We start from the raw sequence: 18,836 nt of genomic DNA, 5'->3' as shown, positions 1-18,836 counted from the left end.
TATCAAAATATAACCATTTAATTAGAATTTTACTAACGTTCGGTATAAAGATCTAGAGTACAAGATTTCCACCTATATAATTATAGGTACGTGTCTTAATTGTGTATTCTTATTTACGTGTGTGTATGTGTGTTATATATTGCGACACTAAGTTTTAATTTAAAAGGTACTCTAACGCATCACAGCTCTCGTGACACATAGCACAGTCATGTAAACCGTCGTCACATATCGCGTATTGTTTATTTACTTAGGTAACTCTCGTACAAGCTATTCGCCGGCGATACAATCAAGGAAAAAACGTAACGTAATCGAGATTCGCTCACCGCCCTGGTAACGACAAACGTTGACTCGCGGTAAAACTAACGATTTGCGGCAGTGGTAAATCGGCACGAATCGGTTTGAGCGAACGATGTGAGTTTGCATGTATGTATGTATGTATGTATATGGTATATGTGTGAGTGTGTATGTGTGGGTGTGAGTGTAGATGTAAAGGCGCACAAAGCTGGTCTCCTGAGTGAAACCGGGTCGGAAATTCCTCCCTCTCATCGTGTCACACATGACTGCAGCAGCAGCATCACTTTTCTAAACAATCCGTCGGAAGCTCAACGACCTCAGGCGGATCTTAAAACCAGTACATTTCGATCCCGAACGGCGCGGGGATGAAGAAGAGACGTCGTTGGGAGGGGTCTAAAAGATAATCCCGAATTCATCAGACGTCCTCCTCCCGACGTTTCTCGGGCGGCCCCTCTTCGCGCCACTCAGGCGTCAATTTGTCATTTCATCAAGTAGCGGCAGACGGCTCGTGGTTAAAATTGATTCCCCCTCCGCAAATGGATCCCGACGCGCTCTCTTTCGCACTGAGAGAATTTCGCACTAAAAAAGACATCGTTATATGTAAAATATAACTGTGTATCGGTCGAGAGTGATTCCAAGCAGCTTCTTCCATCTCTCACGTCGACTCGACGGGAAGAGTTTAACGTACAACCCGCTTCGAGACTGTCCGAGTATAACATTCTAGCCAGGTTCTAATAGGCTCTTTATATGCGCTATGTTTCAGTGCGTTTGCTTCACTTCCAACAGTTGGGGGTAATTCTCCACGATGTTCAGCAGGATTCCGTCGATGTACGTCCTTAGCTGCGTGTTCACCTCTTGCTGTTCCTTCAGTGCCTGTTTCATCTGCAACACGGTGAACGCATAAAGATTCACAGAGCTGCTTCGAGATCACACGGCTGTCGATATGATTTCGGTTTAACTTTCTGTTTGATGATTCAGAGACGTCTTTAGGACGATGTTTGATCCAGGATGAAGTGAGCGAAACAAAATGAGCAGAACTAATATTTCCAATATTTTTATTTGTTACGCATTTGTTATTGAAAAGTTGCCAAAAAATTGTTTGCTCCGTCAGCCTTATTTTTAAATGGTGTAAAGAAAGATTAAAGAGTTAGCAGAATAACATATATATATATATATTTCTATATATTATTTTTTATGTAGAATTTCGTTGCTGCATTTATGTAATTGTTCTGCTAACTTAATTTTTCTCTAGCATATCATTAAAAAAACTAACGGCAAGTTTTCCTCTTTTTAGCAACAAATGAGCGACAAATAAAAATATTACTTAGAATTGGTTTTGCTCATTTTGTTCCGCTAACTTATGAGATGTGATTTAGGGTGACTTTCGCCAAACTCAGATTAATCTAACTAACGTTTCAAAATTGCTGTTTTCAGTTTCTCAAACATTATCTGCTCTATCTCGTTATAACGCATATAGAAATTATATTAACTTTTCGATTATTATTGAACGACAGTTACAGAATTGAAACTTGATGTTGGTAATTATCTTATTATTATTATTATTCGTTAATCGCCGAGTTTGATGAAAGTTATTCTTAATTTGATTTCGCCTGTGATAAATACCTCAGCCATTGTGCACGGTTCGCCGAATTCCTCGAACCTTTGGCCATCTATCTGTAAAAAGCGATTAGAAAGTCGTCGTTAATTAGCTGATTATTTGCTTATCCGCGACCGCCAACAGTCGCTGTATCCAAAGTCGGACGGCAATATTGTCGGTATCTGCCGGTACAAATGAATTAGCAGGTGACTCGTTATACTCTATTCACCACTAATCAATGAACCGTCGCAGAAAATCGAACTTTCGAATCGGCCTGACAATATGGCAAAGATAAAGTACCTGATCTGGGTTCATGCCGGCTAACAGCTCCACGGCGAGACTAGGCCCCTTCTCGGCGCTATTATTGCAAGGGTTCAACATTAAAAGTTCACGACCTGCCTGCAACGCCGCTGCGGCCTGCAGTTCGTCCCGAGATTCTTCCAAACCTACGAATCGATGAACGAAATGTTACGTAATCGAGAAATGTATATCACAGAAAATAAGTTAGCTTGCTTGATTTATCATTATAGGCAATATGTAATTTTTATGTCATTCTCAGATTGGAAATTTGCTTCAATTTTATCGTGTTTTTCAAGTTTATTTTAACATATTCCCTATTTATTAGTACGGTTTTAAAGGTTCGGAAAAAATTTGCTTATTTTTCCCATTTTTCGCGGTTATTTTTGGTTTTTCTTTCAGCGGATAAATGAAAACTATGGGATAACCGGATTTTTCAAATTTTCCAAGAATTTTTTCGGTTTTCAAGTGTGTCCAAGTAGCGTGCGAGAGAAAGATATATATATATATATATACATGGAATATTTGTCCTCAGTGCGCACATGTCGAAATCGTTGCCAAGCCATAGTTTTGACGCTTTCCACTGTATAGTTAACTAGAATAATTTGCCCGAACTGCTCTGGGACTCAGAACAATACATCTACTATACCATAATATAATGTCACTTATGACAGTTTACACAGGGCAATTGTTTTTTTTATACTCTATCCTTTTCCTCCCATATTTCTGTATACTTTTCTCTTTCGCACGTAACTTGGGCACACTTTCGGTGCTACCAACTCCCTACCATGTTTATATATTGTAAAACTAAAAGGCAGAGCAGAGAGTCGCGTTAATCGGTTGAAGTCGGCACGCAACGAAAACGGTGAACGTACTCTTATTGCGAGCTTGAAGCTGAGCCACCTGCTGCACCAATTCCTCGAGCCTCTGCTGATCTTCGGTGTGCAACGAAAGTTCCTCTCTCATCGCTTCGAGCAGATGATGAGCTTCGTTCGCTCGGCTCACTGCGTGGCGTTCACTTTCGCGCGCAGTGTCCGCTTCTCTCCTGGCTTCCTGGAGATCGTTTTCAAGCCGCGTTTTGTCCGCCCGCGCTCTCTCCAGCTGCTCACGAATCCGCGCGATTTCGTCCCGCAGGCTCGAGCTGTCCAACTCCACCGCTTGCAGTTTGATCGCGTAATTCTCCAGTTGTAACTGGCGCTCGCGCTCCAAACGGCACGCCCATTCCCGATGCCTTCGTTGCTCAGCCTGTGGACGAACGAAAAATTGAAAAGAAAGTAGTGTCCTTGAAGTATCCTCTCTCTCCTCCGGCCGAAGTAAAAGCTGCCGATGCGCGTGTAATTCGAAGCTAAATCCCGTCTGTCCATGTGCAATTTTTCCAGGTTGTAGTCGCAATTAGTCTTGTTGCAGCGCGCTTTCCATTTTGTCATTCAGGCTTCTCAACGTGAACGTAAATTGTAAAAATATCCCATGACTCATAAGTTCCTTTTTGCAAACACGATTTTGCGTTTAAAGCCGACACGGACAGAAATTCTGGCGATTTCCCAGCTTTTGCTGCTTATATTTGCTTTTACACGCAAGTAATTCGATTCGACTTTTCGCGTAGGGAACGGACGCAGGACACTCACTTGAAGCCTCTCCTCAGCTCTCGTTTCCGCGTCTTTGGCCGCTTCCTCGAGCATCAATATGCGCGCCTGCAACGTCGCGTTCTCCTGCTTCGCTCGAGCGTACCTCTCCTCGCCGACCGATTTAGTGTCCACCAAGGCATGCATCTGCTCTTGGATCATTTGAACCTGCGGCACACGAAAAAAAGATATTCAGCGACTCGTGAAAGAACACTGCGAGCGTAATAATCCATCGCGTTCCTTTTTCGCAAGAGTGAGTCTTCCCTACGTTTCTCCGCGATTCGGATTACATTTTCACTGATCTCACGTCAGATCAGACCGAAATCGTTGTTCACTTCTTCAACGTTAACGACCATGCCCGATAAATTCTCGCCTCTGCGCAATTCTCGCCGTTTCTAAGATTGTTATCTTATATTTGTTCGACTTATTGGACGCATTCGTTAATAAGAGTGAGCGTGATAAAAATCAAAATTATAGATGAAGTCCCCTTCTTGGCTAAAAGCTGAATATATATATATAAAATGTATTTTTCTTAAAGTATTATAACGTGTTAAATGCATCTATTTTAAAAAATATCTATCTATATATACTTTTTATATCTTCTTATTTCTATTACATATTTTCCAAAATAACTACGTCTATTTTATACGACAGGAGAAATGAGCATACGTGATCCTTACACGCGTCCTACCGTGTATTCTGTCGCGGCGGGGAAGTTTCAAGATCCACGAGGTGTTGGTCGGTCGTAAGACCGGTCACGAAGCCGTTGGTCTCGGGAATGTAAATAAATCCCACACATCAATCAGTGCAAACGCGCGAATGACGCGCGCGCGCTGCCGCTACGTGGGCGCAGAATTGCGCGGAGAAAGTGTATTGAAGGAAACGCCGTGTGCCGTTTAGGAGTAGCTGTTGCGCGCGTGCCCACGCCGCCACGACTATCAATGGGAGTGAACAGGATATACTGTTAGACTCGCGGCCTTCCCACAGATAACATAACATTATATCGTATGAATATTCTATGCGCGATGGCACACAGCGCGTGTATGAAGCTTTTGCCACTGAGAGAGGTTTTTGAAAACTGTCGCTTTTCAGGGAGTCTCGCGTAACAAGGAAGAGTGAGGGGGGCAGCTGTGTGGAATTATTATTCCCGGCGAGAATCAAATGCGAATAAACGATGAAGAATTAATTGGTGATTCAGCAGCTACGTGTGCGGTGGCGTCACAATGTTAACGTCGCATTCGAAGCGAGATCGTTCTGGCTGATAAATCTACGGGAATAATTTCGCCGGAGCGTCACGGACAAGTGCTTTAATTGCGAATAATGCGGCGCGAGTTATTGTGTCGGATCGAGACGGGCCCTCACGCTACGATAATCCTGCAGCCGATTTTCATTCCGGCTGATCTGCCCAAGGCGAGCGTGTGTATCACGTCTTTTCAATTTGCCGCCGCACCTACCTCCGCGGTTTTATCGCTCTCACTTGAGAGCCGGTGCCTCGAATTATCGAGGAATATCGTGCGCGATAAAGACGCCGGCAGATTGATATGGCTTTCGAATATAACCGGACGGAGATACAATATCGCGCGACTTCGCTTAACACGACATCGTGTATTCCCGGTGCGATGTTTTCCAGTAATTAGAATAAATCACGTATGCGCTGCTCGCGCATACTATCTAATGCGATCAAGGTTACGTTTCGGTATTTGCTCGGCTATAGTATTGGAAATCTATAATATGCACGGGGAAAAATTAGTCTTGGATCAGTGATAGATATTCTCATGTAAATAAGCAAGAATATTATAATCCTCTTAGGAGATTTTTAGTCTTGACTTGATTGAATTTGTATTGATGCAAGTATTACTCGCACTCAATTCGAGACTAAATTTGGTCCTTAGAATCAAATATTCTGTTTCCTTCAACAAAAACGCGTTTGCCTCGTCCATTGCGTTAATTCAACCAATTAATTCCCCGTGTAGGAGCATGAAAATTTCTATAGGAGGTGTCTCAGTCAATTGGTTCTCGGTTGTCTCAACCGAGTTTTAATGCCGGAATGTTCACACGGAATGTTCTCGATCGCGATAACAGACAACATTTCTCGTCACCGAGTATTCATCTGGTCTCTATTCAGTTTCAGAAACCGAGTTGTTTTTTTAATGAATATCGGAACTTGTAGCCGTAGATTCGACGCACGAAATATGGCGAGTAAACATTCCCCGAGGTGTGTTTTATCATCTCGATCGTCGGAGGAACTAACTGTGCCAGTCTCGTGTTACAATTCATTTGGCGAGAAGAGACTCGTCGAGTCGGGCTTGGGTCGTTCTTGATGGCTCGGGCACATCCGCTCTGACAGACGCGCCGAAATACGCCGCCAGTTTCAGCTAGTCGATCAGCCTCTCTACACAAAGATGACGCATACCTTATATTAACGCAACCCCCGACGAGAAGAAAGCACGGGTTACTCAGTGACGTCGGCAAGCTTATCAATTTCCGCCGGGAAAAATTAGCAACCGCTCCGAGTTCCTCCGTCGAAAAAGTGTATAATCCTTATCGCTCCGTAACGTCTACAAACTATGATCAAGCACATTTCTTAGGGTGTTTAGAGTCTTCTAGCTCGCTCTCTTGCGAAAATCCTGCATCGGCGTGATCGAAGATGATCCCCCACGTTCGTTGGGACGACGACGAGCACGCGACTTACTTTTATTTTTAATCTTCAGGGCGGGATGGAGGAACAAAGACAGACAGACAGAGAGAGAGAGAGAGAGAGAGAGAGAGAGAGAGAGAGAGAGAGAGAAACGTCAGCGAATGTCAAAATGCAAAATTCCACCGCGATGCATTTCCCGCGGCGAGCGGAGTCGCCTCCTCTTACTTGCTCGGTGAGCCGGGAGCCGCGGCGACGAGTGGACGGTCGATCGCACTGCTGCGGTGACGACGGCTGATGTTGTCCCACAAATTGGAACTGGCCCTCCCACAGGTCGTATTCGAGGCCGGCGCCGGGTCCGGACGACGGCCCCTCCCCGGAAGACGTGCGATCGCTCGAGTCCTCCGTCGTCTCCTCGCAAAAGTTCAGCTCCATCGTGCGCGCGCGTGCTTGTCGCACTCCGTTGCTCCCCGTTGATCGTCGTCGTCGTCGTCGTCGCGTCTATCGCGTCACGTCATCGCCCATATCGCAAGTGCACTCGTCATCCCCGCGCGAGCTCCGTCGCTTTCTTCGTCCTCGCCGTCGTAGCCACTGTCACCACCGCCGTCCTTAATGCTGCCGCCGCCACCGTCGTCGCCGTCGCCGCCTCCGTCGCGACGTGCGGCCGCGCCGCGATAATACGCATCGAAAAGGCGGCTTCCTTCACGCGCGAGGGACACGCGCACTTCCTCCGCCGCGAGTTCTACGCGACTCTCGACGCGCCAAGAATATATTCCGTCCCGGGTCTGCTCGTCTGCTCGTCCGTCCGTCCGTCCGTTTCTTCGTCGCACGTATACGTATGTACGTTCGTCTCTCTCTCTCTCTCTCTCTCTCTCTTTCTCTCGGTCCGATCGCCCATCGCGGGTTGGGAGTCTGGGGAGTAGTCGCCGACGAGCTATTTGCGCGCTCCATACCATGTTCCGACTAACTCCTTGCCAGCCGAGCTGCGGTGTTACGTCGACCGCACTCTAACGCGCCCTGAATGCCTTCTTTCCTCTCTTCGCGATCGCGACATTTCCGAGCGAGGAAAACGTCGGCGTGGCGGGTCTTCCTTTTACCGCGATATGAATATCAATGGGTAACACTCGCGACTGAGCGCGTCACTCCGAGGGACGGCGCGAAACTGGTGTGGTATCCGCGTTTAGCCGTAAACTCGAGAAGTAGAGCTCGTCGATGTCGCGCCTCGTCCGGGATAGACGCGAGATTCTCTTTCCCTCTTCTTCTTTTTTCCCGAGAGTTGCGATTCCCGTGTTTTTAATTGAGCTGATAATTCATAGGACAGAACGGTGCTCTTACATATTAATCGTCACATTGATTTCTATTGATCGTTTCAACGTTCAGCTAAAATTGGAACCACCAATGGCTTTCTCTACGTTCAACGGAGAAAGAAGCTCGATAAGCATATAGATCTACATTCTAAACTCACTTTTATCGATAAAAGCATCTTAAATGTGGCTTCTCAGTCAGGTGGCTCCTAACCTACTTTTAGAAGCACTTTTATCGATAAAAAAAGAGCTCAAAATACGGCTCTTAGTGATTATCATCTGTGATTAAAGTATTTTCGACCTGTTATTATATTCTTCTCTAAGTAGTAATAAGTAGGAGGTTTCTGCTCGGTTAATCGCTCTCAGTTGCCCTCATCGAGTTTTAATGCAGTTGAATATTCGCAAAAATATACTCGAGACATCTCATTTCTGGCCACCGAATTTTCATTTGGCCCCCTATTCAGTTGATTCAGGAACCGAGTCTTTTTTCCGTGCATGGTAATCAAGTGCAATTCACGGTGAATACATTCCCTAATCGTTCCATCGACTCTCTATTAGTCGTGTTCATCATATAATTGGTTGCACGCAATTAGAGTCGTGCTGTGCGCGTAAATAAATGAAGCACGGCGAAAGATCACTGCCGGTCGATGCGTCGATGACCTTCCCGTGGCAATCAACGTATTGAACATATCAAGTCGGGAAAAACAAGATGCAGATGCCGATGAAGTCGCGCATCTGCTGCGAAGCGCGTAACATCAGGAAAGAACATCAACAGCGTTCGATAAGCGTTTGTCGATAAACGCTTTCACGCCCCTGACGTGTTAGGTCCGTGGCGCACCGAAAAATATAAGCATTAAGCAAATTGACCAAAAATAATCTATTATTCTTCGACCGAAGGAGAATAGTCGACTAGTGATCGGTCAATTTGCTTACTGCTTACGTTTTTGTATGTGTGGCACGAGTCTTAGGGCCAAATTACACTAGCGATTGCCGATTGAATTGCGATTGACGATTGTAAAATAGAGCATTTTCCAAGCGGCAGTCATTAATTTCAATCGGTGGCTATCTTGCTTTGGTTGGTTGAAAAATAATCGCAATTCAATCGGCAACGGCTAGTGTGATTTGGCCTTTAGGTCTGTTCTACAATGGGTGTGTTTGTAAATAGGTTCAGCTAACACACTAGCAAAAGAGCTGAAGTTGGCAACGTGTAAAATTATTAGTGCTGCGTTTCCTATCTCCCACAAATAAGCTGTTGTCACAGGATACGCTGGATACTTGTGTACTGTCATGGATAAGTAATTCTTATGATGACCGAGCGAATAAAGTAAAAGAGATTTTTTCTCAATAAAAACATACGAATTATCACTTTTTTTATATTCAAGCATGTAAGAAAATAGCTTAAGCTAATATCTCGAACTTAAAATTATTGGCCTGACTCGGCTTGTTTTATATTAGAATGCTAGTACAATTCGATTTCGCTCTACACAAAATCACGTCTATCCCTTTATCCGCGCTTAAACGGATAAGATATAAATTTATATACGTTGTCTCGATCATATTTCAACAACTGTCTCTCTTTTTTTATTTGCTTTCGATCACACTGAACACAACAATCGTCTCCAGCAACTACGTGTCAACAACTGAGAGTCGGCTGTGTATCTCAAAACGGAGCGAGAATTGCAAAAGTGAGCGAATTTACCAGAATATTTATAATTTCATTGGATAACACCTAGTAAATTTGCGCTCACTTTGTAATTCTCACAAACGTTTTGAGATACACTCCCTGATTTACTGACAGGGAGACATGAAACGCAGCACCAGTAATGATCACTATTGCCAATCCCATCTCTCTTACTGATGACAGCTAAATCTATTTCGAAACATACCTAATACGTCGTATATAGGAGTTGGATGTCAGACTGCAGCCGATGGTCCAATGAGGAAAATTCTTCCTTGAAGAATTAATTTTCTCATTAGGCCATCGTCCGACATCCGACACGTACGGCGTATTTTAGAACAGCCCTAAGCTTTATCGCGAGCGAACCTGGTGCAAATTCGACTTGCGTCGAGCGCGAAGACGCGGAAGAGCGACCGACGTTCGCCGCTGCCGTGGCCGGCAACGAAACGTTCTTCAGACTAACGCGCGTCGTCGAAGATGATAACGTCCGCCAATAGCGTTACATAATCGCAAATGTGTCAGCGATTGTGAGGCGTACGTTGCGCATCGAAGTACCGACGAGCCGCATGTGTTTATCCGGCGTATCGCACGTTTACATAAGACGCACGTTACGCGTTAATTACTAAGCAGCGTCCCCGCGCGCTCGCCCGCTGTTAATCGCGCGTCATCGTCATCCTCATTGTCGGATCATCACGTCGCGAAATCTAATTTTCACCCCGGTGAACACGTCACGCTCGGTTACCCTCGTTCAACCGACCGCGCTCGTTCTAAGATCGCTTAACTCATCCGACGCATTTCATTTGTTCGGCGATTGTAGAGGAAACCAGCGTCCGTATTCTGTAACTTTTAATGTATGTATTCTATAAGGTAATAACGTACACGCCACAAATCTGTACATAGACAAAATCTGTTACAAGATAGTTGCGCAACGGCATACGTTAACGATAACGAAATTTTCGTTACAGAATAATTTTCATTTCGTTTATGTATTTATCCTGGGAGAAACGAGCAAGGAGTCGCAAAATGCTCCTTTTAGAACATATTGGGTTGATGCAAAAGTTCGTTACATTTCTTACATTACCGCAGATGACGGAAATGTGAAAGGTGAAAATTACACGATCGACACTAACTATATACGCTATAAGCTAGCCACTAGCTTTTGATCCAGGCCGACTAGATACGTTTTTAGAGGGAGACTCGCGGAACGCGCGTCCGCGAATTCTGATCGCGCGGATTCCGTCCATTTGGCAAGCTCCCGTATTATTTACTTCCGCGCACGTCAAACTACGTCGTGCAACCGGAGACTCCGGTGTTACGAAATCGCGTTTCGGCCAATTTTGTCGGCGGTGGAAAAATCGACGTGTCGTTCAAAACGCTAACATTACATTACCGAGCCGGTGCCGCCGTCCTCGTCTGAGATCAGGTCGGAGACCTGCTTGCTGTTGCTCTCTCGTACAGTTCGCGCACCAAGTACGCAACCCATCCAGCGATCAACAGGAAACTCACGAAGGACCAGCCGGGCCAGCCAACGAAACCGGCAGATTGCATCGGACAAGTCATGCGACTCATTTTCTCGCGAGACCGCGCGTCGTGCTGGGATTTTCGCTTGCGAAATCGCGCCGCTTGCGACTCGCGAGTCACGTCGGCTCCTCGATCGATCGCCGCCACGGCGATTCATGCTTCCACGAGCTGGAGTCGCGCCAGGCTCGCCGGCAATATCGTCGTCCCCATCGAGTTGCCCTTCTCGCGCTTTCCTCGCCGCGAAACGATAAAGACGCGTGCCCGCGAATGTGTACAGCGCAAACCGACTCGTGTCTTCTTGTCTACGAATTCTTTCTCTCTTTTTTTTCTTCTACATAGGCACGTGAAAACTTGTCAATTTAATCGACGACCCGTAACGGCGTCGCCGCCATCGCATATTCGTCGTGTATGTATGTATTTATTTATACGTTCGATATGATAGGCGTTTGTTCGCGCAAAATTATCGAAATAGTCGGACTATGAACGAGCGGGTTGTACACGGTATGCCAGAAATAGCAGAAAGCGGACAAGCATTCAGGACAAGCCGGTATAACTTCGACGAAGATCTAACGTTATGACATCAGAACGGTGTCCGCGTTGATTCCACGCGATAATGCAGCAAACGTGACAGTTCGCGGAAGCTCTCGCGTTTTATCTGTGAGGATACGGTCAATTCTAAAAAAAACTCGTGTATTTCTGTCACTGCTTAATTTACTTTCCTAGCGTTAGTTTCTTATTATCCGATTGTCTTAGTAATTTTAACGTTTTATTTAATGATTTCGTGCAAATTTGAAAGGAAATCTTTGAGATAATGTGATTTAATATTTAATATTCCGTGAATATATGTTAATTACATTTTAACCGGGCTCAATTGTGGAAACAGGTTAGATTAAAAGTTGTATATAAATTTAGAGACAGTAAATAATGCAAATAGGTCGAGAAAAGAGGAGAAAAGAAGTAATATATAATAAAAAGATAGACAAATGTATGTATAAACCGAAAGAGTCGTCCAAAGCCGCAAGACATAAATTTAAAAAGTATATATATCGTAAATATCTTTTTTGTTACTTTAATTAACACGTGAATTTAACATCTTAATTTATCTTATCGAAATTATACCGGTAGCCTTTTCCACGCGAGAACGAGTTTGACGAATATCAAACGTGTTCAACCAAAAGTCTTTCCCACCAAAAAGCAGTCATGCTAATTCGTTGGTAATTAACGCTCACTCAACCGTGTGCAGTTACATTCTTTTCAGGATTGTTCTTACACTCTCCTAAGTTGTAGAAAAACATTCTCCGGGCGCGGGGAGAACTTTCGTGTAGCGTCGCCGCGATTGTATTTCGAGAAGTAAATACCGATTCCTACGGCGATATTGAGCTTCCTCATTGGCTGATATTCGATATCTCTTCTCGGTATCATCGTTACTTTCAACACTCTCCTCGTCGTTCTTATCGTCGTCGTCGTCGTCTGCCTCCTCCTCGTAAACGGTATTGACGAACGTCTCCGTTACCGAATGCGTAGAAGACAACGAAGAAGTAGAGGTAAATTCGTCGCTAACATCGCGCGAAAATCCGTAATCCTCGCCCTCCCGTCGCACGTTGACGTCGTTCGCGGCCTCGCCTCCGAGGAATTCCGTTCCAGAATGACAATTTCGCGCGGTGTCCTTCGTGTCCGTTTTCGTCGCAGTCTGCACGAGCCGAGAAAGGACGACGAAAGGGTCAGGACGATTTTCCCGAGGCAAACGCGACTGCTCTCTAGGGCTCTCCGCCCCTGCGATTATAGCCCTGTGCATAAGTGGGCAAAAAGAAAATGCAAAGTTGCATTATCTCTCTCTCTCTCTCTCTCTCTCTCTCTCTCTCTCTCGGATCGTTCAGAGGACGAACCACGAGATTCGCCTTCTACAGTTGTATTCCGCGGGAAGGCCATCCGTGCTGTTCCTCCGTGTGGCGAGAAACGCGCGACGATCGTAGCGGCAGGTCTTTCCCAGACCTACCGCGAATCACTTAACCCTGGATTGCTCCCATTGATGCGAGAAACCCGCATGACTCAGCTCTAATTAGCATTACCAGTTACGATTGTATATAATCAGGACGACGAAATCAAGTCTTTCTACTTGCCCCTCGTCGATTATTATAGTTTATCGTTTATCAAGATCTTCGCTAATTGTCGTTAGCATTTACCCAGACTCATTAACCCGTTTATCCAAGTATTGCTTACTCGTTCTCCTCGGCTAATTAACGTCTATCTGGAATTTGCAACACGCGAGTCGCGAGTCTGGGCAAAACATCGCCCGCACGGGTAAAACAATTCCGTAGATGACTGAATTTTTCTTTGTTGCATGGGAATCAGACGAAAACTTGGTTGTAGCAATAGGAAGATTTCTGTGGAAGTTTTCTATTCAGTCAATCGCTCACTCGGTTATTTCAACCGAGTTTTTATGCAGCTAAATATTTTCAGTTACGGTAACAGAAATATCATTTCTCGTTGACGAATTTTCATCTGGTCTCTATTTAGTTGCAAAAGCTGAGATTTTTTTTCCATGCATGGTAAAAATAATTCCGTTGGTATAACTGAATTTCCTATTGCCCGAAGACCAGACGAAAACTCGATTGTAGGAATAAGAAGATTCCTGTACGAGCTTTCTATCTAATCAATTGCTCTCGGTTGTCTCAATCAAATTTTAATGCAACTGAATGTTCTCATGTTCGCGATATCATTTCTCGTCAGTGAGATTTCATCTGGTTCCTATTCAGTCACAGGAACTGAGATTCCTTTCCGTGCGGATATACAGTAGAGGAATATCTGAACGAATGGGATGTAACCCAAGGTTAATTATCCGACGTGTTTCTCTCTCTCTTTCTCTACCCGGTCGAATAACTCGTGCTCCACGAGAGCGTGAAGGCGCGGAGTCACGATTACCTGCGGCGAGAATCTCGCCAGCCAAGCGGCGATCCTGCGCCGAGTATCGTGGGACAGTTTGCGGTAGCACACGACTCCGAGCCAGATCCCGGCTACGAGGAGAACAAGGAGCAGAACGGCGAGCCACCAGCTCGTGGTGTCCCTCTTCGCGACGACCTCATGATAGGCGCAATACGGCGGCGGGGCCGGGTAAAACGGGTGGCAATGATACGCGGCGTAGGGGTCATAAGGGCAGTGCGAATAGAAAGGGTGGTGAAGGGCGTGCTGAGGGTGCCTGTCATGATTCGAGCGGGGCCCGCCGCCGTTGTACGGCGGTCGGGAGTGCGACGTGCACATTGCCGACGCTCCGGACGACGGTTTCCCTAAGGATTCGGCGGGACGTCGATTCGCATCGCCAACGCGCGCGACCGACGGTTGCAGAACGAATGACCGGTGATTTTGAGGTGTATCTCCGAATAAACTGGGGTTACTATTTTTGTTCAGGTTAGATCGTAAACCGGCGATCACGCTGGAAAAGTGACGAGCGAATTTTCGCGTCGGCCGTCCCCGTCATCAACTGTGTTCGCGTGACACGTGTGAACCTTTTTTTTGCAAGTCTTAAGCGATTTTTTTTTCTTTTATTCCTCTTTAAGGTGGAACAGGCGAGAAAAAGCGCGCAGAGGCGGATTGTGACTCACGCGATTGATGGCCTGATTTGATGAGTGAGTTAGCGCCGAAAAAGGCGGACTCCGTAACTCACTTTGTGGCTGAGATCCATCACGTCCTCCAGGGATACGTCGCTGTACACGTCGTCCGCGGGATCGTAGTTTGAGCCCATCCCCGAGCTGTTGAAGCTGCCACTGCGATAGAGCTGGCTGCAAAAGTCGTCAGGGGACTTCTTTAGAATTCCACGAAGGCGTGACGGACTTCAAGACGGAGTCCTGCGATCGCTCTTGGAAGGTAATATTAAACAACCGCGTGCGCGATAAGGAAATCGCGAGAAGAAAAACATGTTGTTGCTTTAAAAGCAAACTCGCCACGATTTGAAATATTCGTCGATCTTCAGACTCTGTATGGTAGTTGGTCGCAAAAAGGTTGCAACACTTTCTTTTTTTCGATGAGTTTCGCAACTCGCATTCCTACCCAATAGGAGAATCTATCTCCATGTATTAAAAAATTCTCCTATTGGACAAGAGATACGTTCCTAAACTTAAAAAAAATGTGCTGCAAACTTTTTGTGACTGACCATGTATACTGATGTTCTAATATGTTGCAACAACAATTTTCATTTTGCAGTAGGCGTGCAATGCTTAAGAACACCAATGCACATATGCATACAGAATTAAATATAACAGAGATTTAGATATTCCAATTTAGAAAAATGAAAAAAATTCGACGAGTTCTGTCTGCGATGCTTTCCCTCGATAAAAATCAGACTTCATGAAAACGCAGAGACATTTTCTTCGTCACAGAGAGAAAGAATTAATTCGTATCGAAAAACTGATTCACGATAGCTGTAATTGTGGAAGTATTTGCTCTTTAAGCAACGGTGCGTTCCTTTTTTTTTTCTTTTTATTTTCGATCGTCGCACGTAGGTGTTAATCGCCTCTTGCTTTGAATAAGACACGTCTCGGACACGTAACGGCAACGGTAGCGTACGGAAGAAAATATGAATATCGAAGTGTATCGTCAGCGGGTAGAACACGAGTAACGCAAGAAGCACGCCCACGCGTTAGAAAGTCCGTCGATTCGCGTTCCGTGAAAGGAGCGACTGCGGGAAATTATTATTATTATTATCGTCGGGGAGGCACATCATCATCCTACGGCCGGCGAGCAAGACTCTCTTCTTTCGCGCGCGCGCAGATTACCCTCTTCCTCTCGCGTGTGCACGCGTCAATTAAATCGCGGGGGGGAGTAATCAAGCGGAATGATTTCCGAGACATGCATGGAAGAGCGCGTGTCGAGAATCTCTCTTAAAAAAAAAATTGCAGCATAAACGGGAAGTTTCGAAGTTCGCCTCTCCTTACCTCGCTAACGCGTTGGAGCTCAGCCTCTTCCTTCCCGAGCTGCAAGCAACGAAAATACATTCCTCAGCGTTTGTGCGCAGCAACGTCTAAAGACGAGCGATCTCATTGCGAAATAATTATCTTTAGATCGTGTCTATAATTCCTCTCTCTATCTATCTGTATCTATTTTTCGAGAGAGTCCTGGGGAGAGCTCCTAGCGGCCATCGCGCGCGCCATCGTTCTGCCAAATTTCACCGTCAAACGCAACCGTAGGCCAAAAATCGCCGCTTCTATAAACGGTAACGTGCAATTGAGCAATCGCGGTTATAACGTGCACACAGCGGCACGTTTCTCACACATACGTACGTATGCGTGCACGGTACCGCAAGGAGCTCTCGATTTTTTTTCTCCCCAGTTGTAGCGAACCGCAAGCGTCATTTAGCGCGGACAACAGTTGCGCTCTCGGTAAAAACAGCGATCCAACACGCTCTTACATCGTATTGCTGAATCCGGACGAATCAACATCTGAGCGAACGGAGGTGCTCGTCACTCAAAGTGCCGTACTGATAAAAGTATGCAAAGTGTATCGGAAAGGCAAGCGCTGAGTAATCGACGCGCTAAAATGAGCTGCCATGCGCTGTCGAGAAAGTCTGACGGATCAACGTTTTCTGACGTTTTCAGCGCGTCAGAATCCTCGAGATCGAGCCGGAATATTCCACGCGCATTTCAGCAATGACTGCACTCAGTGAACACGCCGGTCGCACAAATCGTCCAGTAAAAATGACGTATAATATACACGGAAGTAAAAATTATGTATAATATATATGAAAAAAATCTCCGTTGGTGATTGAATTTTCTGTCAGCAAGGGACCAGATGAAAACTCGTAGAAACAGGGAAATTCCTGTGGAAGGTTTCTATTCAGTCGATCGCTCTCAGTCTTGTCTCAACTGGGTTTTAATGCGGCTGAATGTTCACACGAATGCTCTCAGTCGCGGTAACAGAATAATATCATTTCTTGCTACCGAGTTTTCATATGGTCCTTATTCGGTTACACGAACTGACATTTTTTTGCATGTGGAACTTATTTTAACTCAGTTATATCTTAGGAATGTTGGAGTAACTTCACTCGGATCATGTAAATGTTATTTGAACGGTAGCGCTTTTCCTTTCAGCGCACGTTTAAAGAAAAGAAAAAAAGGGAACACGCGAGTTATATCATAAATTCGGATACCCATCGCGCAGGAATACATTACGAGCGTTCGAGCAGCCCCGGCTCTTTCGACTACCGGGGAGAGCGCCGGTAACGCAAGAGTTCCCTCCGTCTCGGCCTGATATTTCGACTGTCGCTAACAAGCCCCTCGCGAGCGCGCGAGAGAGCAGGAAGCTATTGTTTCGGTAACGACGTTCCGCGCGAACTCGCTTCCGTCATTCGTACGCCGCGGAGATAGACGCGTCTCCCCCTCGTGAAATCTCGCGGGCGCCTTTTCTTATCTCGCGCGCGACTACGAACGCACGACGACGCACCGAGGACGGTGTGTCGTTGTTTGCAACGTACGTGCGAGCGCCGTCGCTTTCCCACGAGATCTTTTTTTTCGCACGCCACGAAGCCGCGACCACGCGACGCATTATTGTCTGGTCGCGCGCTTTTTCAACGCCGGCGAAAATTCCGTCGGGCTGGAAATTACGTGAGCGCGCGCGCATATGTGTTCTCTCTCTCTCTCTCTCTCTCTCATCTTTCTGTTCTTATTTCTCTTACCAAGGAGGCGTTCTCCGCAGCGAAGTACGCAACCAGGAATGTCTCCCAACGGTGGAGTTCGGGCTCCTCGGGTTCCTGCAAAATCAAGAGATCACGAATGTTAACAACGAAGTGAGTGAGTGAGTGAGTGAGTGACTCGGCTTGGCAGAATCGAGCGGAGTGGACACGAACGACTGGTATCGCTATTCTCGAAGAGCTGCGCGTCACGCACGATGACTGAAACTTATTTGTATATTTCACCGTCGAATCTCTCGGCCGCAGTCACGTAATCCTTAAAATATTCCGAGGCGGAGATACGTTTCAGGAATTACAAAAAAATCCTTATGTATAACTGTACCAATCAAAGTAAGCGTTATATTATATCATTAAAATTGAAATCGAGCTTATCTTGCTATCTTAGCTCCTGTTATGTTCTAGAATTAATGTGGGACCAAAATTTCTACTCAGGTAATTTCTACTTCAGGTAATTTAAAGCAGCAGACACGAAATACAGCGTACGATAGCTTATTAACATTTGAAGTTAAGCTCGAGATGCGCGTAAGAAGAGAGAACCGCTGCAAAAAGAGTGCAACGCCGTTAATAGGAAATCACATCATTTCCGAGTCCTTCGGTGCATCGCGCGCGGGTACCGCAAGCTCGTAAAAATACATTTCCAACATTACGCAAGCGCCGTGTGACTCGCGCATACAGATAGCAAGTCAGTCGGTATTGTTCCAAGCTGATAGACATTGTGTACAACGCGCGCTACGCTCTTACGTAAAGCTGTATAAACGTGTAATATACATATACGAACGTGTATTCGGATTGGGTATGCTGGGTTTTAGCGTGCGCCGTGGTATTTCAGCCTCGGAAATAATCCGCTACATTCCGTCTAATATCACATATCGAGCGAATAACGACAGGAAGCAATTGGCTATAATAAAAGGCCTGAGTTGCTTTGCTCTCTTCGTGCCTAAATTAAGGCCATATAAGCGACTCCGAATTCCGGGAACACACTTGCATCTTGCTTTCGTATCAATCAATAGTAGGAAAGAGAAATAAAATAAATAAATAAATGTGTGTGTGTGTGTGTATGTGTGTGTGTGTGTGTGTAAATTACGTTCGATCGCGCGCTTTTATGGGAATCAAATTACGCGCGCGATCGAACGAATCGCTCGAAGCCAAGCGCGGGCCACGCCGAGTAAAAAGACCACAATGAAGAATAGAATAATAGCTGGTTACCGG

The 18,836-nt window shown here is 45.6% G+C and overlaps 1 protein-coding gene across 1 annotated transcript in view; it reads right to left on the bottom strand.

Annotated features, from left to right (window-relative positions):
- The window catches only part of LOC106748987 (rab11 family-interacting protein 4A), a 29,355-nt gene continuing 10,519 nt past the window's right edge, over nucleotides 1-18,836 (bottom strand). Inside the window, exons 3-10 of the mRNA XM_014627958.1 lie at nucleotides 17,613-17,687; nucleotides 15,877-15,915; nucleotides 14,610-14,724; nucleotides 3,814-3,978; nucleotides 3,064-3,433; nucleotides 2,192-2,337; nucleotides 1,918-1,968; nucleotides 1-1,176 (exon numbers count right to left, since the gene is read on the bottom strand). Coding sequence (XP_014483444.1) covers nucleotides 1,054-1,176; nucleotides 1,918-1,968; nucleotides 2,192-2,337; nucleotides 3,064-3,433; nucleotides 3,814-3,978; nucleotides 14,610-14,724; nucleotides 15,877-15,915; nucleotides 17,613-17,687 — 1,084 coding nt within the window. The 3' untranslated portion in view covers nucleotides 1-1,053. The remainder of the gene's footprint in view (nucleotides 1,177-1,917; nucleotides 1,969-2,191; nucleotides 2,338-3,063; nucleotides 3,434-3,813; nucleotides 3,979-14,609; nucleotides 14,725-15,876; nucleotides 15,916-17,612; nucleotides 17,688-18,836) is intronic.

This window comes from Dinoponera quadriceps, unplaced genomic scaffold (assembly GCF_001313825.1).
Source record: "Dinoponera quadriceps isolate SergipeBrazil2010 unplaced genomic scaffold, ASM131382v1 scaffold3061, whole genome shotgun sequence".
Lineage (NCBI taxonomy): Eukaryota > Metazoa > Arthropoda > Insecta > Hymenoptera > Formicidae > Dinoponera > Dinoponera quadriceps.
Note: the sequence above shows the minus strand (reverse complement) of the source record. Positions and strands in the feature narration are given on the sequence as shown.